At 42.1% G+C, this 23765-nt stretch overlaps 1 protein-coding gene across 1 annotated transcript; it reads left to right on the top strand.

Moving 5' to 3' along the window:
- Positions 1–1542: 1542 nt before the first annotated feature.
- fbxo18 (F-box DNA helicase 1) lies at positions 1543–22470 on the top strand. The gene is made up of 21 exons (XM_032570905.1): positions 1543–1863; positions 3386–3544; positions 4082–4656; positions 5097–5233; positions 5379–5526; positions 5610–5791; positions 5890–5964; positions 6344–6435; positions 7462–7630; positions 7753–7972; positions 8051–8138; positions 8211–8306; positions 8387–8523; positions 9927–10023; positions 11082–11248; positions 11334–11415; positions 13236–13430; positions 14145–14270; positions 14387–14493; positions 21722–21856; positions 22010–22470. The coding sequence occupies exons 1-21, from the start codon at positions 1845–1847 to the stop codon at positions 22172–22174; spliced, it is 3171 nt and encodes a 1056-aa protein (XP_032426796.1). The 5' UTR covers positions 1543–1844; the 3' UTR covers positions 22175–22470.
- Positions 22471–23765: the final 1295 nt, after the last annotated feature.

The following is a 23765-nucleotide window of genomic DNA, read 5'->3' as shown; positions in this document are numbered from 1 at the left end:
TATCAATAATAGGTTTTCCATGTGCCACATTAGGACAGCGACCTCATTCGCCCGTTATCTCGATCATGCGCAGTGCAGCCTACAGTATCACTACAACGGAAATAGCCTCTTGGACCGTCGAGACGGCGTGTCAAGTTAAAAGGATACAGGCGGAAGTAAACATTTTTTGTTTTCAGAATAAAAGCATAAGACAATATTTTCTTGTAAATGTTGTAGATAATCAACCCTCACAGTATTTTAAGGTCTGAACAATACAAAATATATTTTAGAGGATTTTTAAAATCTTACAAATGTATTTTTTGGTCAATTAAATAATATAAAAATGTACTTTTTAAATACTTAAAAGGCAAAGATATTTGATAATAGTGGCAGAATTAGACTGACTTGCAAATTAAAATAAAACATTTTATTTTATGTTACTATAAGTTACTATAAACGTATATTGTATGGAGTACTCGTTTATATTTATTATATATTCCATCACCAAAAGATTATGTGCACCTGAGCATAATATGTGATCCACTTATTTATTTTTCTGCTTAACTGTGAAGTAGCATTTTCTGCACTGACATTAGCAAAGGAGAAGTTAACCCACACAGCAAGTACTGGAAACTAAAGCGTCAAATGTGATGTTCATGAGTAAGAGTTTTTACGTACTCTGGGTGTGCAGAATGTTGTAACCAAGCATGGAAAGTTGAGGCATTTAAAAAATAATAATTATCATGATGACTGTAGTATATATACCTAATGATGCATCTACAATATAAGATTTTTTGAGAGTGGGTTAATTAGGTTTAAGATGGAGACTTTCATCTTAAAAAAAATCTTATTTACCAAAAAACCATATTGTATAACATTCATCCATCCATTTTCTTACACCCTTTTCACTTTGGGGTCAGGAGGGGTGCTGGTACCCTATCTCCTGCTGTCAACGGGCATGAGGCGGGGTCACCCTGGACAGGTCGCCAGTCCATTGCAGATATTGTATATACCACATTTTCTTAAAGAAAAATAGACCTACATAACATATATTATGCACAGCGCCATGTTTTCCGAGAAACCAGACACAGCATCCCAGCTATCAAAGAGGGTGGTAGAAGTGTGTTTTATCTAAACTAGTTTTGGTGGAAGTAGTTATACCTCAACCTGATTGAAATGCTGAGTCCGTGCAAATCTGAATGAATTAAGTCACATTGTAAAGAAGAGTGAGTCAAAATTACTCAATTATGATGTAAAATGCTAATAAATTCATAAAGACTATTTTCAGTTACTTCAATGGCAAATTATTTTTCACACAACACTTTCCTATGTATGTAAACATGTATTTATGACCTAATAAATGTTTTTAACACCTCAGTGAGGTTACGTGTGATTGTTTTCAGAATTCTTAAAATACTACATCAGTTTAAAAAAAAAAAGAAAAGAAAAAAAGAAAGACAGCCACCTGCTGGAAATCCCAACCTTCCAGCAGGTGGCGATTCTGAACAAGTGGGACGCTTTTTGCACATAACAATAGAATTCAAGGAAGAACAAACTGACCAATCATGTGGCAGTGACGCCACGAAACGTTTGCTTGGATTTTGCAAAATGTTTGAAACCAGAACGCTTCTTAAAACTAGACGTAAAATTTTTACCTTTCCTTTTCAACAGCAACGAAGATGCCATTTTTGACCTTTTAAAACTGGTTTCTTTTAGCAGTATAAAACCAGGGAGAGAACATGTCATCGCAGGAAGAGAAATAAAAACTAGCATTTTTATTTAGCCACCGTAAAAGTTAACCGTGTACCAGGCGGCTCGAGAGCTGTTGCTTTTGTCACGAAGCGACGCATGTATTGTCTACCAAGATGGAGACGGCTGTTAAAGGTGAGTTTCATTGTAAGAAAATTAAAAGAGGCTGTTTCAAAAATATTGTCTTACATGTTTCTTTAAGGCAGGACAGTTTTCTGTCCAACAGTTTTGTTTCAAGCGCTACAAGTAACATTGGTCTCAGTATTTCGCTGACACAGACTGGTTAGAGAGAGAAAAAGTTACCTAAAACCTCTGGATACAAAGGCCCAGTTGAGATGGTTCTGATGAGACCCCGGGGACAGACAGAACTTGCTCTAGAGTCTCTTCCCGTTTTGGATCCACCAGAATACACTGGAAAGTTTACTTGGAAAGGTGTGTGTGTCTGGTTTCCCTTCTCGGACCTGTGATCCTGAAAAAAAACTGGATGAAAGGTTTGGAACAGAAGCAGAAAGAAAACCGTAGTAACTCTGAAACATGGCGATGGCAGCATTATGATCTGTGGTTACTTTTTCTCTGGAACTGGTGCTTTTAATGAAGGCAGATGCTTTTATCAAAAGATGGTTTCTGTAAGTGACAGAAACAGAGTAAATGCTGAAAAAGTAAAAGTTGCTTCAACAAAGAATTAATTTAATACCATGCACACTGTTGCAGCCAAGTTACATTTACTCCTTAATAAACTAGTTTTTGAATGATAAAAATAACACAGGGTTTGCTTTGTTAAAGTTAAAGCAACTGTCAACGTGATTCGTCATGGTTTCGTCTTTTCAAGTCCCCAAATTTAAAACAGCAGTTTGCACACTTTTGAGAGCAACAGTAGAGATGTTTAAACCTGTTCTGTGAAAGTAATATTAAAAAAGAACTGAAGCTCTTGACAAGAATATTCCAGTCGAACGGAGTAATTGTGACCTTTATAGATTAAAAGAAAAGGCAATTAAATAAAAAAATTGACCATGAGAGGGAGGGGGCAAAATTATTTTTAGATGAATTCCACATATTTACAAGAAAAGCCGTGGATATTCTCTGATGTCTAAAAGCTGCAAAGTTATGACAATACAGCTAGTTTTCCATGATTAAAGGCATACATTTAAAATAAAGATTTCTGGACATTGTAAAGTAAACTTGTAACGTTTACTGAGATTATAAAGTCAGACATTTGCAGCCAAATCTCGGAAATCCTCTTGGACTGAATGGATAAATGTAAGAAACAGGAATCTAGAAAAGTAAGTGTAGATCCAGGCTCTTCTCCAGGGTCAGAACAACATCTCACTGTGTAAAGGATCCAGAATAAACGCCTGTGACCAAGAGGCAGAAGTTGCAACATGGCTGTATCAAATTTAGAGGTTTTTTGATAATGGTATTTTTGTAAATATTATAAATTAATCTTAGAATTTCTCTCTTTTTTGGCAAAAATGTACTCTTCCGTTTACTCTAAAATGTCCCAAATGCACAGTTAGTTATCTAAGGAAACTGGCTCACTTGTTGGACCAATTTATAAAATTCCTGACTAACCAGTCTGACATCACAGAATACATCTGAACTCTTGTGTTGGAAAGTGTTCTGGTTTTTTTTTTTTTAATTACCGTAGTTGTGTTTCCAGGGAGAGCCAAACGGAAGCACCTGAATGCGCAGGAATGTGACGAACTGGGGCGAAGCGAAGACGGCACAGATGCTCTCACCAGACGCAACGCAGCGCGGGGCAGGCGAGACCCCAACTGGGGCCTTTACCCCAGAACCCCCACAAAGCAACGGCGGAAAGGTAATCCACTCCAAACCTCCTGCTACTGACTATGTGGAACAGATATGGTGGTCAATAAACGGTGGTGGCAAAAAAAAATAAAAAGTTTAACCTTTTGAGAAAGTTTTTTGATTGAACCAAATCAGTTCTTGCCTTCCCCGTTTGTGAATTTATTGTCTTCAAACTGTATAAATAAACTGTTGAGGTTTCAAACGTCAACAAAATAACACGAATACCCAGTAAGTGGAGCTGGACAATAAATTGATTTTAGGGATTAATCAAATTTTTGCGTTTTGGAAGATTACATTTTTGGATTTTTTTTTTTTTTTTTGCCAGTGTGTTTCTATAGCTCAGAGTGATGCCAGGACGCCCATCATGTTTCTTTGTAGTTGACCTTTGATATAATTTTAAGACGTTTTTGATGAATCAATGTCTTTGTTCTGCTAACATTATGACTATATTCTAGTAATTAACCAAAGATTCTCAGAGCCTGGCCTAATTATGTGACTCACAAAAAAAAAAAATTGAAGTTCTCTACTCTTTTCTATCATTTTTCAGGTCCGTTTGTTTTAGGAAGTCCATCTGGGCAGCAGAAGGCCATTCATGACTTTTTCTCCGTAACAAAAGTTATCAGCTCCAGTCCGCACAAATCCTCCGCCGTGCCCTCCACATCAACGCACAGAGCGGGGTCGGGGATCGTATTCGAGGATGACGAGGAGGACGACGACGTTAGCTTGTTGGCCACCCCGACTGCAGCCGAGATCAACGCTGAGGACGAGGACGAGATTGACGACGACAGTCTGTTAGCTGCTGAAATGTTGCCAGAGAAGGTTTCCTCTGCCGAGGCCCGTCTGCTAGAGGCCGACTATCTGGAGGGAATGACGGCAGAGATGTTCGGAGACGACGAGGACTTTGACGACTTCGAGGAGGAGGAAGGGGAGGTGGAGCCTCTTCCTGATGCCCACTTTGGACTCCTGAGCAGCGACAAGGTTCTGCTGCGCCCACAGGGCTGCGTGGACGACCTCCCGGAGGAGGTGCTGAGGGAGGTGCTGTGTCTGGTTCCTGCCGCCGACCTTTATCGCAACGTCTGCCTGGTGTGCCATCGCTGGAGGAACGTTGTTCTGGACTCGAAGGTGAGACTAACTGACCCGAACCTGACCCTGCAGCAGCAGGTTCTCTTATTGTCAAGTCACATTTCAGCAGCAAGGCAGTTCAAACTGCTTTACACCATAAAACATAATTCAGTACCCAATTATTAAAAGAAGCAAATTTTACATTTTGTCAAATGCCATCATGAAAGAAATTCACATCAAACATGTCGATCACTGTTCCAGTTATTATGAATCTTACTTAAGTAAGTAACATACATGCATACTTACTTGTAAGTAACATACTTACTCGTAAGTATGTTACTTACAAGTAAGTATGTAAGTAACATACTTACTTAATTGTGCTATAAAATGGCACCATGTGCCTGGAAAACACACCAGTATCGTCCTTTAAACTTACTAGCGTGATTTATTGATTCTACTCCCAAAAAACTGTCTAAACGATCCGCCGCTCCGTTTCCCAGTTTGTGCCTTTCAAGAAGCAATACTTCCGCTACATGATGAAAGAGAAGGAGACCGTGCTGGAGGTCTGCTCCACTCTGAAAAACAACAACATCACCTACCCTGCACCTTCAGAGCACAGCATCCGAAACCTCGTGGTGTAAGTCTCTTCAGTGTTGTTTGGGATTAACTGTGGCAGGTCTTACACAAGTGTTCCAACTTATAAAAGTTGGAACACAATAAGTTGTCTTCCAACTTATTGTTGTCTATTTATTTACATTTTTTTGTTCTTTTGCGTCGTTCAGGCTAATGGCTCAGCATAAAGTTGGCGAGCGTGTGAAGCCAGACGACGTCCTGAACTGCGTAAACAAACACCGGCTCTTCCCTCAGGCCGAAGGCGCCATCACGCTACGCATTCCTGACATCCGAAAGTTTCTCCACCTTGGCATTGAGGTACGACTCCGTCTCAGGTTTAGGAACCGGTTTAGGTCTTTATGCTGTGAACCTGATTGGCGGGGTTTCTGTCTGACCTCCAGGGCCCCAATCCGTACGCAGTCATGGCGGTCATATTGGTCCTGAGTGAGAGCGTGGGCGACGTGCAGTCCTTGGTCTCTCTGCTCTCCGGCTGCATGTCGCTAACCACCATCACAGAGTATCTGAGCCACATGGCCATGATGCTGCTGGCTTTGGAGAGGAACAGAATCAAGATTGGCTACAGGTGAGACCAGCAGGTGGTGGTGTTGATGTTCAGATGTAGTTCTGCTCAGCCTGACAATAATTTTTTTTAAAAATTTTTCTCCCCTTCTCTCTACTCAGGTTACATTACAACATCTACTACGTTCTTTACTTGCTGGAAAACGGTCCATTTTCTACCAATTCTAAGCAGGATGGGTGAGTCCAAAGGATACTGGCTTTTATTAGCACTTAAATGTGAAATAAAATAATAATAATAATTCTAACTCTTGTTGCACAATATATAGGCATCAACATCTGTGTCGGCTGGTTTTAGTTATTTTTTTTTAGCATATCAGTATCGGTCCGGTAAGTTAAGCGGCCTATCCATTCAGCACCAAGAAATAGTGCCCGACAGTCTTCTATTTTTTATTTTATTCATAGCTGTTTTTTTACTACAGAGAAATTTGTAAAAGAATCTCGATACATGCACAAAGGAGCCTATTAATGAAATTCAAACTGTGTCCTAACTTGTTTCTGTGAAATCTCACCTGGGTTCTAAGATTTTCCGACTTGTGTATTTGTGTGTTTGCGATAGACTCCCTCAGATTCATCTCACGAGAGAACAGCAGGAGATCCTGAGCCACGACGTCCAGGATGACCATGTGGTCAAGATAGTAGCGTTTGCAGGTATAGTTTCTGAGCGTTGCGGACCTCTGCTGTTTGACTTTTTCAGTCTTGGCTTAGCTGCAGGCGTCTGAAATAAAGAACCAGTGATGTGAAAAGCATGACAGAGCACCGCTTTTCAACAGTTGGTTGGTCTAAGTAGCTGCGTTTCCATTGACCATATAACTTAATGGGGACACGACAATTTAGAAAAAAAAAATATTGGTGGGGGGGAGTTCTATTAAAAAAAAAAATCTTGGTGTTAGGATGAGGTGGGTTTGTTTGGGGTGGTTTTAAATTTGTTTATTTCATAAAACTCCAATGGAAACATTTTTTTCGCCTCACACAAGTCACAGGATCAACAACCGGATGTTGCCACTGGAACAAACCGGACTTGTAGCCTGAACAAACTTATTCACGTGTGATTTTAATTTCACTTCTTCTTCACTGGAAATACTGCAAGTGCAAAATGTTGCCTTTTTGACATTAGCGAGACCATTGACAAGGTTTTTGCACACATTTACAATGGAATTGCATGTGGAGATAGTTTAGACCATTTGGTTCATATATTATCTAAAATCCAGTCAGGAAAGTAATTGGTGACAAATAAGCCAGAAGTCACAACACCACAACCTTTTTAAGACTGTTCTGGTATTAAAAATGTTGGGCTTTTTAATACCACAAGTTAAGGACATGGTGTGTTATAATTCCAACACAGTGCTGCAGTTTCTGCCCTTTTGTTTTGTTTGGCACTTTGACACCAGAGGGCGACCTTTCTCTTTTGGTTCAGTCCTACAGTATGGCGTCCTGAGAGCAGCCAGTCAGCAGCAGAACCATCATAATGAAGCTTGATTCACTGTTGAAATAGCATCCCACACACTAGTGTTCAAGCTAAACCTAAATATAAACTCTTAAAATAAGTTTGTAGAATCAGAATAGAACCAAGACTTAAAAACTGGCAAGACGTTTTCAACTCAGTCTGTAGTCCTCTCCTAGTCTCAATATTGTTTTCTTTTCTTGTCTTTTTTGGTCGTCTTCCCCGTGTCACAGGCACGGGGAAGACGACCACATTGGTGAGATACGCTGCTCAGCGTCCGCACCTCCGCTTCCTCTACGTGGCGTTTAACAACTCGGTGGCCTCCGAGGCCCGGCGGCGCTTCCCTCCCAACGTGGACTGCAAGACGGCCCACTCCTTGGCCTACAACGACGTCGGGAGGAGGTGAGGAACCTGTTCAGGAGGCGGCGGGTTGCTGCTATACGTTCGTTAACCGGATTCGGTCGTCTTGGTCTTGTGTAGAAAGGCGTCACTTCATGACTGTACTGTCGCACTCTGCGTCACAGATATAAAACTCACGAGAAGCTCACCTTCAACGTGAAGCCGTTCTCCATCAACATGGTCCTGACTCCTGGAGCCGGAGGCTACAGCAGGGCCAAGGTGGTGGCCATCGTCCTGAATGCCTTCATGGCCTCGGCGGACCAAACCATCGGGCCCCAGCACGTCCCCTACGACTACGCAGTCAGCAAGGGCCGCAGGAATATTATAGAGCCCGACGAGAAGAGGGTAGACGCTCACACCGCTTTCTCTCTCCCGATGAATACATCCGTGACGAAGCGTTAACGTTTTCTTTTGTACTTCTAGTTTTTTATCGCTGAGGCAAAGAGCATCTGGAACAAAATGAAGGACGTCAGAGAGAAATCGAAGCAGGCCTATTACATGCCTCACGACGGTACGGCGTCTACAGTGGAAACGTATGGAAGCCAAAGCGTCTCAGGTTAAAACTGGACTCTTTGTTGCCTAGGTTACCTGAAGCTGTGGCAGCTCAGAGACCCGAAGCCCTGCCTGACGGAGCGATACGACGCCATTTTTATCGACGAGGCTCAGGACTGCACGCCAGGTACTGTGGATTCATTGACACGTGGCTTCATGGTCGCCTGGTTTCGCCCATGTTTTTAAGATCTCTGTTCCTCCGGTCAGCCATCATGGACGTGTTGCTGGCCCAGCGCTGTGGGAAGATCCTGGTGGGAGACCCCCACCAGCAGATCTACACCTTTAAAGGAGCAGTCAACGCCCTGAACGCAGTTCACCACACACACATCTTCTACCTCACTCAGGTACAAGCTAACTCTCTCACTTTCTCATTATACACTCAGATTGACTCAGAGTAGAGCATAATGGTGGAGGGGAAACTGCGTTTTTCTTTTTGTTTTCTTAGAACACAAATTTTAATCGTGTAGCTAGTACTTTATTCACTTTTGACTGCAACCAGTTGTCTTCAGAAATCCTCTAAGTTGGTTAATTGACTCCGTCTGTTTACGTAGGTAAATGTACATGTATCCGGATATCTGGGAAAACAAAAGGTTTTTCTACATTTGGCCTTTCATCCACATGAAAACTCAGTTTAATATCCTAAAAAAACATTATTTAGAAGATTTATTATCAAAATGGAGGTTTGAGGTCCTGACTAATAATGCCCCAATATAATTCACATACTTACAGGATTCCCATTCGACATCGTCTTGTATTTTATTAGCTTTATATTCAAATGTGCTATCTAAAAGTAGTTCAGCCTAAACAATTGAACTTCGTCGCCATTTTAATTCCTAACAGGAAGTAGTTCTTATTTTAGAAGCAATCTGATTGGCTGACATATATTTTAGCTTTGTGTTACATCGCCCCCTACAGGTTTGGCAGGTTTAAATCAACCCTTGGGGGCAGATTTGCACTGATTCCGGTGGATGAAAACGTTTGTGATTCCAGTCCCGTGTGCACAATTTTATTCTTTAAAACAATGATAATGATAGTTGCTGCAAAATTAGTGACTCGATTCAATCAGTTTGGTTTCCTTAGAAGGGAAACTTTTCCTCCAATTGGCAGAATAATCTGAACTTAACCACATAGTTTAACTAAGAACTACATTTATTGTGAATTGAACTGAATTGAATGAGATAGAAGACACAAACATGTGGGAGAACTAAAAATGTATATTAAAAAAAGCAGGCCGTGCTTTATTTACATTTATTTACCACCAGGTGTCATTTTCCTCCCACTGCAGTTATCCACAATGTATCGATCCAACACATAAAATCCCTGTTCTATACAAGGTCTGTGGTTCAACGGGTGTGAATACTTCTGTAAAGTTTTATAGTCTGTTTGAGTGTGAGAAAGTAAGCTTACAAAAATGGTGGCTATTATATTTTTTTCCCTGTAATAATTACAAACTGCTTTTATATTTACTCAGATTTTTTTTTTTTGCCTAATAATTCAGGTGTGGAATAAGTGTGTGGATCACAAATTAGTCTGACTATTTAGAAAGTTTTATCTTCGACCCCTGAGGATGAAGTATTACTAAGACTGACCTGAACTTGTTTATTTAGAAAATCTGTGAATCTGATGAGCGGCCATGTTAACCGGTTTTCTAATTAAAGATAACTCGCACACTTTTCTAGAAGGTTTACTCATCTTTAGCGTTTTGTAGCTGAAAAGCGTCAAATCACGCTTTGCGTCTTTGGTCCAGAGCTTTCGGTTCGGAGCGGAGATCGCCTTCGTGGGCGCAGCCATCCTGAAAGTCTGCAAGGGGGTGAAGAAGATTCTGGTTGGAGGAATGCAGAAAAGTAAGAGCTGCAGATGGTTGACTTTAACAAAAGAACAGCTGAGAGTTTGTTTTAGGCTTTTACTTAAAACTGCAACTAACAATTATTTTAGTGATTGATGATTCTGACGATTAATTGATTAATTGGATTTAAAATATTGCCACATTCTGCAGATTTTGCATTTAATCACTTAGGCTTAGTTGATGCAATGTTGGAAATATGTCAAAAGACGCAAATAATCAAATAGTTCAAGTCCTTCAAGTAAGAAGGTAAACGTTTTATTTCCCAAAATGACTGACAGTATAGGACTAATCTGTTAACTATTGTTCAGCCTTACTGATTAATAATTGGAAAAGGTTGGGCGTGCCGTGGTGGCGTAGCGGTTAGCGTGACCCACGTTTGGAGGCCTTGAGTCCTCGACGCGTCTGTCGCGGGTTCGATTCCCAACCTGGCAACATTTGCCACATGTCTTCCCCCCTTCCTTTCCCCCTGTCCTGTCAGCTTACTTTCATGTAAGGGACACTAGAGCCCACAAAAGACCCCCTGGAGGGGAGAAAAATAAATACATTTTTAAAAAAATAATTGGAAAAGGTGCTTAAAAGGAGATTAAATTTTTTAATTTTTTTAAGAATTTGAACTGGTTGAAGCTTAAACTATGCCACTTGAGAAGTTTTGAATAGAAAATTAACAACTTCCATACTTTCCAGACATAAATTAGCTAATTTTACTGTCTGTATTCAGTCCATTTTACAGTTTTAATCCAAAAGTTCTGCCAGAATTTTCATCTGTAATTTTATCAGTTATGAATACGATGGATGAATTAATTAGTCCATTAGTTTTAGATGTGCCACAGGTACAAAACACTGGAATGAAATGGCTTAATGACCTCCTCCTTGTGTAGATCAGTCCTCCAGAGCCTTAATGACCTAATTATTCTATTCAGGTGTGGTGCAGCAGAGGCACATCTAAAAGTTGCAGCACATCAGCCCTTGAGGACTGGAGTTTGAGACCCCTGGTCTACAGGATGTACTTTTAAAAAAAATAAGTGTTTTGATCAGATTCTACTGTTAATTTTCCAGGTGGTGTGTGTGATGAGACGGCAGAGAAAGCCGTGGAGGCCATGAAGAAGGGCGAGAGCTGCAGCCGGGGGAAGATCGGCGTCCTCTCTCGGTGTAACCTGGGCGTCTTTAAGGGCGCCGTCCAGCTTACGGACGCCAACCAGCAGTGCCGGATCCACTTCATCGGCGTGAGTGTTTACACCCACACACCCACAGAGGATTTAAAATAGATAAGAAAAGTGGTCAGTGTAAGTTTTCATTTCCGCCTGACAGGGAGTGAAAAACATTGGGCTGGAGAAGATCATGGACATCTACCACCTGATGACTCAGGCGGGGCAGGAGTCCAAAAAAAGAGGTGAGTGTCCAGTCATAAAAAAAAATGGAAAAAAATCTTCTCAAGCTGATCAATAAGTTTGATTTACTTGGTTATTAGAATCTTAAGAACTGCAAATAATTTCAAAGAACATAGCAAAGATGAGAACACTGTAAGAGAGAGAAAATAAACCAGAGGGCACAGCATCTAAACATTAAAATAATCCTTCAGAAAAAGACCAGTTGAGACTAAAGCACCAGACTGAAGACTTTAAAATGCCCATTAAAATGCTGTCTGCATCGTTTTAAACTGTGTGATTGTGAGTGGGAATAAAAACAGCAACAGGAATTTTGTTCCATATAACACAGTAGGAGTTTAACAGGTAAACCTTCTATGGATGCAAACTCCACTAAAAACCCACGTGTTTAGGATTGTATTTGAAACGTAATCAATTACAAATTTATTGATGGAACCTGAATTAATGTCGTGTTTAGATTGGGCCTGTCGCGATAAACAATAAATCAATGAATCGTACGATAAATTAAAACTACCGACGTCATTTTAATTATCGGCATTATCGTCTCTTCTGACCTTTTTCTCTTTCTGTTGATGACACTGAACGAAAAAAGGCTCAACTCCGGTGCTCTCCCTTCCCTTCCTCATTTCCTTAGTGTAAAGCCCAGCGGACACGACATGATCTTAGAGCTGTCAGCCGATTGTCGGCCCATTTTCAAAACCTGACAGACCACACATTAGCCGACAGAAATCCTAGATATAACGGTTCGATTGGGTTCCTTCCTGCTGTGTGGTGTCCAACAATGGGCACAAAATAATGGCTACAAGTCCAGTGAACTAATTTTAAAACCAGGCATTAATTAATGCTGTACTACAATCTACCTGCAATGCATGTGGCTAGTGTCAGTGTAAAGTCCTGACTGAATGAAAATCATTATAACCTATTTACGTCACGTTAACGAAGAACAGCTGAAAAATTACCGGGTTTATCAACTGCGGTAGCAATTTCGCTCCAACTCCTCCTCTTGTCATTTCTATATTCTTTGCATGTTGAATAAACATTAATGTTGTTTCCACATATCATCTCCTCTTTGGGATTCCCCTCCGTAATTTCCCCTCAGAAAGTGCAGAGGAGAATCCGGTCACATTCAACAGGCTTCCTTAAAGCTCCCAGTCGGAAAAACCCCTGATTTAGATTAGAGCGGCAACGACCATAACACAGCACACAATCTTAGAAAGACCAACGTTTGAAGATAGTTGTAAGGGGAAAAATAGGAGTAAAAAATCATGTAGTGTGAATTATTGCATCAGGTAGTCGATGTGCCCATCTTCTCTATTTAAATCTAATTATTACTGAAGGGCAACATAATATACAGACTTCATAATCTGCACTCTTTTGGTTGAATGCAGTATTTATTTCCGCTTTGGCTTTATTTTAGTTTTTTTTCAAGTGCGTTTTTTGTTAATGGAGACTGAGAATCCATTTTATTTTTGTTTTTGGTTGTTTTGTTTATTTTGTTCATCAGTTCCAGTGTTAAATATTCTTTTGAAAATAAAGTGTATCTATCTTTGGCAGGAAATCGCATGCATTATTACATCATTTCCATTACATCAGTGTTAAAAGGTCTTCAAACAATATTATCGTTTATCGCAATAATTTTTTGAGACAATTAATCGTTCAGCAAAATTTGTTATCGTGACAGGCCTAGTTTTGATTGTTGATTCTATGTTGCTTTGTGTTTCTGTGTTTGATATGATGTAAAGCACTTTGAAATGCCTTGCTGCTGAAATGTGCTATACAAATAAAATTTGATTGATTGATTGATTGACTTCTAATGCCCGGTCAGCCATCAAAGACCCCCTCATCCGGACGTTTTTCTCAAGCAAGGAGAACCCCTACTTGACCTTTAAGAAGTACATCATCCAAACCGAAGACAAGGAGCTGGACGGGAAGCTCAGCATCGTGGAGCATTACAGAGAGCGCATCCCGGAGCTGGTGGCCCGACTGAAGGCGTGCTCCGAGGCCGACTTCCACCGAGCAGGTATGCGTCAACTCCAACAAGGAGAGGACGACGGCGACGGCGGGTGTTTTCTTCAGAAAAGTAGCCGCTTTGCGACATTTTTTCCATCCTGCAGCTTGATTTACTTAAGTTGTGATTACAGGTTAAAGCTGATATTAGACGATAAAAGGTTGTGGTCTGGTTAAAGGAAGCTGTGGGTTTTAGATGGTTGCATGTTTTGTGACGTGGAACCCCTGTAGGAGGTTTTTATCGTCACGGCATATCACCTGAAGGACGGCGTGCAGTTTTTGTTTTTCCACTCAGCCTTACAGAAACAAAAAGCAATCTATCAAAAATGTTCAGAACTACCTTCTGTCCATTTTTCCTTCATTGTTTTAGCAATTATTTTAATGCTGAAACTAACGATTATTTTAGTAATCAGTTATTCTGACGATTAATCAGATTTTTTTTAAAGGCACACTGCAGACCTTTCTTTTAACCACTTAAGCTTATTTTATACAACATTTAAAAGAAAAAAAAAAGAAAATCCAAGAAAATAAATAACTTGATTCCTTTAAGTAAGAAAATAAACATTTAATTGTCTAGAATGAAGTAACAATATGTGTTGTTCTTTCAGCAAACGGCATGTTTTATAGTCTGTATACTTCCAGTAAGCGATTAATCGATTACTAAATTAGTTGACGATTATTTCAATAATCGATTAATCGTCTTAACCTTTATTTGCTCTGTACCCAGACTTTATTGTTGGAACTGTCCACAAGGCCAAAGGTCTGGAGTTCGACACTGTGATCGTCACCGACGACTTCGCCACCGTTCCCGCTTCCGGCCACAACCTGTGCCGCATTCAAGACTTCTGTTTTTGTACGTTTCCTTTCCCCCCCCACACACCACCACTCTTTTTGGAAAAGATAAACATTTCATGATGAGCTGTCCTACTGACTGGGCTTGTGCTGCTTACCTCTTATCTCTTTCCGCAGCTAAGATTCCAGACGACGAGTGGAACCTGCTGTATGTGGCGGTGACTCGTGCCATGTCCTCCCTGGTTATAACTAAAAACATCCTCCGCATTCTCACTGTGGCTGGGGTGAGATATGATCACACAGCACATTCATTACTCTCACTGTCTGCTCACAGTCCTCACAAAGTAGCACAATCTGTTCAAACATCCACTTTTACATCCCCATTTCTTCCTGTTACTCAACGTTCATCGTGTCATGATGTTTCTAAACTAGTAAAGGTTTTCACAAAGCATCTTTAGGCATCTGCTGTCAGTCTAAGAATAATGAGGAGTTTTGGTCTCTGAACATAGCCGAGAAGAAACCCAGATGTATGATGGACATGATCCATAGTATCTTGTTATAAAAAATAAAAAAATTATAGCTAGCTAGCTGTCCAGCTAGTTAGCTTGCTAGGTACCTACCTATACAGCTAGCTGGATAGTTCTCTATCTATCTATATGTTGTACTCTTCAATATCTATCTCTCTGTAGACAGCTGGGTGATTCTCTGAATTCGGTGCATTTTGGTTTTTCTCAGGTTACTTAAAAAAAATACCACAAAAAATGGTGTTTTGGAACAGAGAATCTATTGAAGGACTCTTTGAACCTACAGGAAAACATGACTCCCCATTTTATGCATGAAATCCCAAACATACAATACGAATTTCATTGTTGCTTTAAATTCAACCCCGTAACGGGACACTTTGATTCCTCTATGAGTATAACTCTATAACATAATTAAACTAATTCTTCCAGTTCCTATGAGATCACCTGACCCTTCATTAAAATAACTAATTGTACGTATATTTTATTTGATTCTGAATCATAACAATTAGACTGATAAGTAGAACATGGCAACTTGATGTAAAAGCGCTTTTCATAACCCATAAAAATATATTTTAAAATAAACATTAAATCAGGCTTCTTTTTTTTTGTTTTTGAATATATATTCTTTAAACTTTGCATACAGTCCAACAAATATTAGTTTAATACTTGCTGTTATTATTAAAAAAAAATCAGAACAATGTATCACGTTATGGGGTTAAACCCAGTGTAAAAGTTGACCAGACTGTAACGGGGTTGAACTCTCCGGCCGGCTTAAGAGCAGTCCAACGTTCAACCCCGTAACAAAATCACCGTTTTTGTAACGGGGTTGAATAATTTCTCTAAAAGTTGCCACAAGTCCACATCAGCTTTACCTGCGTAACGGTGTTGAAAGGTTGAGCTTGACGATGACAATCTATGGATAAAGATAATCAAATACAGGTAAGAAACTTTCCCAACACTTGCATCTTTTTTCAGTGTGAGCAGGAAGAGAGACTTAAGTGATGTCACTTCCAGGGTGCTGAGGAAATTGGACTGAACCATTATTTATAAAAAGGAGGGATTGGTCTGCTGTTACGGGGTTGAACACAACTGGAGGGACATGATTAAATAGTGCTATTTTATAAATAATTAATGTATTTTTCTCATATTTCTTTTATTTAGGTTAAAGTATACCTAAAAATGTTCATATTGGTAGAAATAACGTGCAGTTACTGGCTATTTTTATTTGTTTTCATATTCATTGATAAATGAACATTGGTCAGTGGGGACATGCTCATTTGGCTGACCTACGCTTCAACAAGCCATAAAATTTTTCAAAACATAATTTGTGAAATATATTTGCATGTTACATTACCAAAACACATGGATATTTCCATTTCTTGATTTTCTCAAAAAATGTGGTTTGCATTATATGAAAATCTTTGAGGTAAACCTGTGAGACACAAAATGCACCGAATTCAGAGAACGACCCAGCTAGCTAGCTAGCTAGCTAGCTAGCATTCCATCTAGCTCTCTATTTATTGAGCTAGCTAGCTATCTGGAATTAAAAGCAAATTATTGATTTTGTGATTAGTATTTGCCATATTGCAGTATAACAGGGAGAGATTTTTCTTACTATGCTTTTAAACATAGTAAAACACACGGGGAAAATCACAGATGATATCATGAAGTTCTGGCCCACAACAATCGGAGTCAGCAGGAGCCAGGTCGGTTTTAATTCAGCTCCTCAAACTAACATTATAAAACTGTATGGAAAATACCTCGCTGCGCAACTGGACTCCTTTGTTCCTTTTAAAAGAACAAACGCGGCTTAGACCGCAGCAGAAGTACAACATGAAAGCTTCTGAAGTTTCAACCCTCCAACTTGTTCTGATGAACTCAGCTGCAGGTGTGGGACTATGCCATGTTTTCATTGGTTGAGCTCTTCATACTGTCAGCTGCGTGCGTGGGTGGTGGCCTGCTGCATTGGTGCAGGAAGATAGCAGTGTAAAGTGCAACTGTGGTCTTTAGAGCCTTCAGTGTCAACCTATTTCAGTGTGGATGATGTTTTAAGTTGATTTTACAGCCACAAACTATTTTGTTTTGATTTATTTGTGGAAGACATAAAATCCATCATTGAGAAATGAAAGTAAAACAGTTCATGGATTCATAGTTTCTTATGATTATGTAGCAATTCCAGCTCAGGTCTTTTGGGGTATGTGTCTACCCACCTTGTGCATGTAGAGTAGAGTGTGACATTTTGCAACCAAAAATAACTCAAGTTCACCAAACAGCCTTGTTTGGTAGTCTTAACACCAGTTTGTCAGTTTAGCCACAGTTGCTTGTGGCATTTGGCTCTGGACTTTGACTAGGAACCTTCAGCATCATTATATGATTTGATCTAAAATATTTCACTCCAGCTCTGACTATTTATTGTTCCACTCGGAGGGAAGGCAAGGCAACTTTATTTATATAGCACCTTTCAGCCAAAGACTATTCAAAGTGCTTGTGCAAGAAAGTTAAAAACAGCATACAACAAGAAGATAGTAATAAGAAAAAAAAAATCAGATTAAAAATAGACCAAGTAAACATTAAAAATTTTAAATCTAGTGAATGAATAGAATTAGAAAAAAAATTAAGAATAAGCAACATCAAATAAGAAGGTTTTTGATTTCACTGAGCTGAAGTCAGGGAGATGAATCTCTATTTTTTACAGCTTTATTCTGTAATCCCTCATTTTCATGAAGCAAACACTTAGCAGGATAAATTGTGGAGGAGGTATCCCTAAAATCAGGCTGTGTTCAAAATCATGCACACAGTCAATTTTAATTTCTTAAAAATCAAAATCTGCCTCATATTATGAAGATCAGGGTGATGCACAAGCTTGGGTATTGGTACAGATGCAGTTTTAGGGTGCCCACCACACTTTTCAGATTGGTGTAAAAAAAAAAAAAAACAACCCCATAAAAACCATAAAATCATATATAATGTTTCTTCACTTCCTAATTAAACAACACTTGGTGCTGATCAATCTTCTGAAATCCCAATAAGAAACTGAACTTTGTGGTTGTAATGTGATCAAAGGAAAACATGGAAGAAGGAATCCCCACCAAATCCATCCAGCTGGATTATCCAGAGTCAGTTTGAGGTCAGACCTTTTTCCTGTGGAAAAGATGGCATCTTTTCCACAGATGCTTCCAGTTGTTTGGAATAACTGGAAGCTGAGGCAATAAATGATTTCTGTAGAAGTGTGACTCACGCTGAATGATACGAGATAACCTCAGGGAGAATAAATACTGTCTTTAATCAGTAGACTCCTTCTAGCGGGAAATGCCCAGGCTTTACTTTGTTAAAAAGAAAAATAGGTTGTGGATGCAAACAATCGAATTACGATTGTCAATTAATGGTTTATGAGATTAAAATGAGTTAAAATCGATTAACTAATTCCGTCAGCTTAGACCGCCTTCGGTGTTGTAGTTTGGCCGCCATCCAGCAGAGGGCGCCGCTAGTCATCTTGAAGCGGAGCCAGTTGATGTGTACGATACAAAATGGCGGAGCCGCATCAGAACAGAAAAGAGAAACAGTCAAAACTCAGCTGGGTTTGGGATCCAAAATGCGCATTAAACTGTTCTTTTTTGAAATATAAACGCTCGTTAGCTCCCGAAGTGTTCTAGTGTAAAAGGTTCTTGTTTATTAAGTCTGTATTTAATATCCATCCATCCATCCATCTTCTTCCGCTTATCCGAGGTCGGGTCGCGGGGGTAGCAGCTTCAGAAGGGAGGCCCAGACTTCCCTCTCCCCAGCCACTTCTTCTAGCTCCTCCGGGGGAATCCCGAGGCGTTCCCAGGCCAGCCGAGAGACATAGTCCCTCCAGCGTGTCCTGGGTCTTCCCCGGGGCCTCCTCCCGGTGGGACGTGCCCGGAACACCTCACCAGGGAGGCGTCCAGGAGGCATCCTGACCAGATGCCCGAGCCACCTCAACTGGCTCCTCTCGATGTGAAGGAGCAGCGGCTCTACTCTGAGTCCCTCCCGGATGACTGAGCTTCTCACCCTATCTCTAAGGGAGAGCCCAGCCACCCTACGGAGAAAACCCATTTCGGCCGCTTGTATCCGCGATCTCGTTCTTTCGGTCATGACCCAAAGCTCATGACCATAGATGAGGGTGGGAACGTAGATCGACCGGTAAATCGAGAGCTTCGCTTTTTGGCTCAGCTCTCTCTTCACCACGACGGACCGGTACAGCGCCCGCTTGACAGCAGACGCTGCGCCAATCCGCCTGTCGATCTCCCGCTCCCTTCTTCCCCCATTCGTGAACAAGATCCCGAGATACTTAAACTCCTCCACTTGGGGCAGGACACCCCCCCTGACCCGGAGAAGGCACTCTACCCTTTTCCGGCTCAAGACCATGGCCTCGGATTTGGAGGCACTGATCCCCAACCCGGCCGCTTCACACTCGGCTGCGAACCGCTCCAGCGAGAGCTGCAGATCACGATCTGATGAAGCCAAAAGGACCACATCGTCTGCGAAAAGCAGAGATGAGATCCTAAGGCCACCAAATCGGATCCCCTCAACACCTTGGCTGCGCCTAGAAATTCTGTCCATGAAAGTGATGAACAGAATCGGTGACAAAGGGCAGCCCTGGCGGAGTCCAACCCTCACCGGAAACGAGCCCGACTTACTGCCGGCAATGCGGACCAGACTCTGACACCGGTCATACAGGGACCTGACAGCCCGTATCAAAGGGCCCGGTACCCCATACTCCCGGAGAACCCCCCACAGGGCTCCCCGAGGGACACGGTCGAACGCCTTCTCCAAGTCCACAAAACACATGTAGACTGGTTGGGCGAACTCCCATGCACCCTCCAGGACCCTGCCGAGGGTGTAGAGCTGGTCCAGTGTTCCACGACCAGGACGAAAACCACACTGCTCTTCCTGAATCCGAGGTTCGACTATCCGACGGACCCTCCTCTCCAGGACCCCTGAATAGACCTTGCCAGGGAGGCTTAAGAGTGTGACCCCTCTATAATTGGAGCACACCCTCCGGTCCCCCTTTTTGAACAGGGGGACCACCACCCCAGTCTGCCAATCCAGGGGAACTGCCCCCGATGTCCATGCGATATTGCAGAGTCGCGTCAACCAACACAACCCTACAACATCCAGAGCCTTAAGGAACTCCGGGCGGATCTCATCCACCCCCGGGGCCTTGCCACCGAGGAGCTTTTTAACCACCTCGGCGACCTCGTCCCCAGAGATTGGAGAGCCCAACCCAGAGTCCCCAGGCTCCGCTTCCTCAGTGGAAGGCATGTTGGTGGGATTGAGGAGGTCTTCGAAGTACTCTGCCCACCGGCCCACAACGTCCCGAGTAGAGGTCAGCAGCACACCATCCCCACTATAAACAGTGTTGGTGCTGCACCGCTTCCCCCCCCTGAGACGCCGGATGGTGGACCAGAATCGCCTCGAAGCCGTACGGAAGTCTTTCTCCATGGCCTCTCCAAACTCCTCCCACGCCCGAGTTTTTGCCTCAGCAACCGCCCGAGCCGCATGCCGCTTCGCCCGCCGGTACCCATCAGCTGCTTCCGGAGTCCCACAGGCCAAAAAGGCCCGATAGGACTCCTTCTTCAGCCTGACGGCATCCCTCACCGAAGGTGTCCACCAGCGGGTTCGAGGGTTGCCGCCGCGACAGGCACCGACAACCTTGCGGCCACAGCTCCGATCGGCCGCCTCGACAATGGAGGCACGGAACACGGTCCACTCAGACTCCATGTCCCCCACCTCCCCCGGGACGTGTTCGAAGCTTTGCCGGAGATGGGAGTTAAAGCTCCGTCTCACAGGGGATTCCGCCAGACGTTCCCAGCAGACCCTCACAACACGTTTGGGCCTGTCAGGTCTGACCGGCTTTCGCCCCCACCACCGGAGCCAACTCACCACCAGGTAGTGGTCAGTGGACAGCTCCGCACCTCTCTTCACCCGAGTGTCCAAGACATACGGCCGCAGATCCGATGAAACGATAACAAAGTCGATCATCGAACTGCGGCCTAGGGTGTCCTGGTGCCAAGTGCACATATGGACACCCTTATGCTTGAACATGGTGTTCGTTATGGACAATCCATGGCGAGCACAGAAGTCCAGCAACAGAACACCGCTCAAGTTCAGGTCGGGCGGGCCGTTCCTCCCAACCACGCCCCTCCAGGTCTCACTGTCATTGCCCACGTGAGCGTTGAAGTCCCCCAGCAGAACAAGGGAGTCCCCAGGAGGAGCACTCTCCAGTACCCCCTCTAAGGACTCCAAAAAGGGTGGGTAATCTGAACTGTCGTTCGGCCCGTAAGCACAAACGACAGTCAGAACCCGTCCCCCCACCCGTAGGCGGAGGGATGCTACCCTCTCGTTCACCGGGGTAAACCCCAACGTACAGGCGCCGAGATGGGGAGCAACAAGTATGCCCACTCCTGCCCGACACCTCTCACCTTGGGCAACTCCAGAGTGGAAGTATGTCCAGCCCCTCTCAAGGAGACTGGTTCCAGAACCAGAGCCGTGCGTCGAGGCGAGACCGACTATTTCTAGCCGGAACCTCTCGACCTCACGCACTAGCTCCGGCTCCTTCCCCACCAGAGAGGTGACATTCCACGTCCCAAGAGCCAGTTTCTGCAACCGAGGATCGGACCGCCAGGGTCCCCTCCCTCCGCTGCCACCCATCCCACACTGCACCCGACCCCTTTGGCCCCTCCCACGGGTGGTGGGCCCATGGGAGTGGGCCCACCACCCGTGGGATTTAATATGTCTGACACAAAATGACACAAAAGTGGGATTTAATATGTCTGACACAAAATGAAAAATATAACCCTTCATGTTATGGAAAGACGGTCGACCCTCTTGGAACGAGAAAAAACTCTGGTTTTCGGGGAAATGGCTGCTCATCGTTTATAATTGTTTGTTGATCGATAAGATCAATCAACTTTACATCAACATATTTATCGATAACTTGCGTCCCCATCATCCTTTTAATTTTTAGGAATACTTCCTCAAGTCGAAGATGCCCAGCTCTCTGGCGGCGGGCGGCGGCCCTCTACCGTGCTCCATCTCTGAATGTCCCAACTGCGTCACTCCTGGCTCGGCGTTCGTCATGGCCAGACAAAAGATGCAGTGTGTAAGACGACTTAAAATCTTTGTTTTTATTTATTTATTTATTTATTTATTTATTTATTTATTTATTTATTTATTTATTTATTTATGTGGTAGTGAAGTTCTGGGTAAAATTGTTTTTGTAAAAAAAATAAAATAAATTCTTACTTTCGTCCAGACCGAATGCGTGACTGAGGAGGGCCCGCTGTGTGAGAGGTGCGTGTGGACCCGCATCGGGCCCACGGCCTTCCTCATGACCGACGACGTCCTCTCCATGGCGGAAATCCCGCAGCAGCTCCACGTTCCCATCCACCATCCGTTTTTCCTGGAGCTATTTTTTTGATTTTGTCGCCCAGGGCCGGAAATTAATAAAGGGACTTCTATGCAATACGCTTGGAAAAACCAGAATTGGATGACTGTGATGAGTGTGTGAGCAATATTCATGTTTGTTTCATCAGAGACACAGAACTGATGGCAAGTTTTTACCTTTCTCAAAAAAAAAAAGCAACTTAATTTTTAACATTTGCACATTTCTGAAAAGGAGATTTTACCTTTTTCCTAAAATTCTGTTAAGCTAATACAGTGTTGTGTGTTTTGTAATGTATACTTGAAAATTACATTTTCGTTTTCTCTCTCAGATTCCAGGCTGTTTCTTTTCAACCCGATAAGCAAATTTTTTTCCACTACTTTGTTTTGGCAGGAAAAACCTACTTCCAGTAAACCTCACGCATTTCGCAAAGTTCCACAAAAGTCTTCCAGCTCACAAATTAGCTCCACGTGTGACTATGATTCTGCAGAAGAGCCACCGAGGAGCAAAGCCAGACTGTTGTTGGTTGCGCAAATGATAAAGTCTGCCAATTTCATTTTGGCTCCTAACGTTGGTGGACAGATGGAAAAAATCATCTCAATAATGAACAACGGGTGTCAGGAAAGGTTCTGGATATTCCAGGACTCCATGAAAATCCTAAAATAGAAATTCACAAGAACTCATAAGTTACTTAAAGACTTTTGGTTTCTGTGGCTGTGTTTGTATTTTGTAAAGGTTCTGGCAGCTTGGCTCACAATGTGGAAGAAAATTCCATGATATAGGAAATGGCAAATATTTTTTGACTCATCAGCAAGAAGAGAAGAGCCGTCAGTACACCAACAGTGATTTATTTAAAGTATTTCTGTTCCTCTTGTCTTGCAACTAGTGAAAATTATAAATTTAAAACGGCTGTAGTCTATCCTGTATACATCATTAGCGTGTTCAGATATTAAAAGCCAATCGGTTAATATTAAACCAGCTGATACTGATTGGCACATAACAGCAGAACACTTTCTAGATACTGAAAGATTCCAGTTGCTCTCTGGCTTTCTATAGATGCTTGTTTGCACATCTTTTTTCTCATTTAATCTTTATTAGTTGTCATACTTTTTTCTTCTTTTTTTTACCCATAACTTTATATGGACTAATTTGCTTATATTTCTTTGTGTGTTTGTATTATTTGGCTTCTTGCCAACATCTGCTGTGAATTTAATGACGGTTGCCCCATTAGAAATAGTTCAACAGACAAAAAAAAAAGAAGTTGATCCTGATAAAAAACTTTTTAGAAAGCTAAAGATTAGGGTGATTCAGCTAGTTGAAGCTAAATCAGTTGTGGCAGGCTACTGTTGTAGCTTACCCAGCTGTCTTAGCCAGGGAAGCTAGCAAGCTCCGCCGTTAGCTTCCTCCACCTTATTTATTTACTTTTCCAACAAGCTCACAGTGTATCTTTCTACTACAGCAAAGCGAATTATCACTGACGTTGCCTTTTGCTGAACCTCTCTTAAAAAAAAATCCAAGCTAATCTTTTAAGCACACGCTTGGTACATGAAAGTTCAAATTCAATTTCAGCTACAAATTTCTCAAAGAGAATTTAAAAAAAAAAAAATGCTCCTAGCTTTAGCTTAGT

This window comes from Xiphophorus hellerii, chromosome 8 (genome assembly GCF_003331165.1).
Source record: "Xiphophorus hellerii strain 12219 chromosome 8, Xiphophorus_hellerii-4.1, whole genome shotgun sequence".
NCBI lineage: Eukaryota > Metazoa > Chordata > Actinopteri > Cyprinodontiformes > Poeciliidae > Xiphophorus > Xiphophorus hellerii.
Note: the sequence above shows the minus strand (reverse complement) of the source record. Positions and strands in the feature narration are given on the sequence as shown.

What these genes read in the sequence shown, in the direction of transcription:
- fbxo18 (XM_032570905.1), top strand. An exon ending in ACGTTGTTCTGGACTCGAAG is followed by an intron (nt 4,657 to 5,096) that starts GTGAGACTAACT and finishes TCCGTTTCCCAG; the next exon opens with TTTGTGCCTTTCAAGAAGCA. An exon ending in CCAGACAAAAGATGCAGTGT is followed by an intron (nt 21,857 to 22,009) that starts GTAAGACGACTT and finishes ACTTTCGTCCAG; the next exon opens with ACCGAATGCGTGACTGAGGA.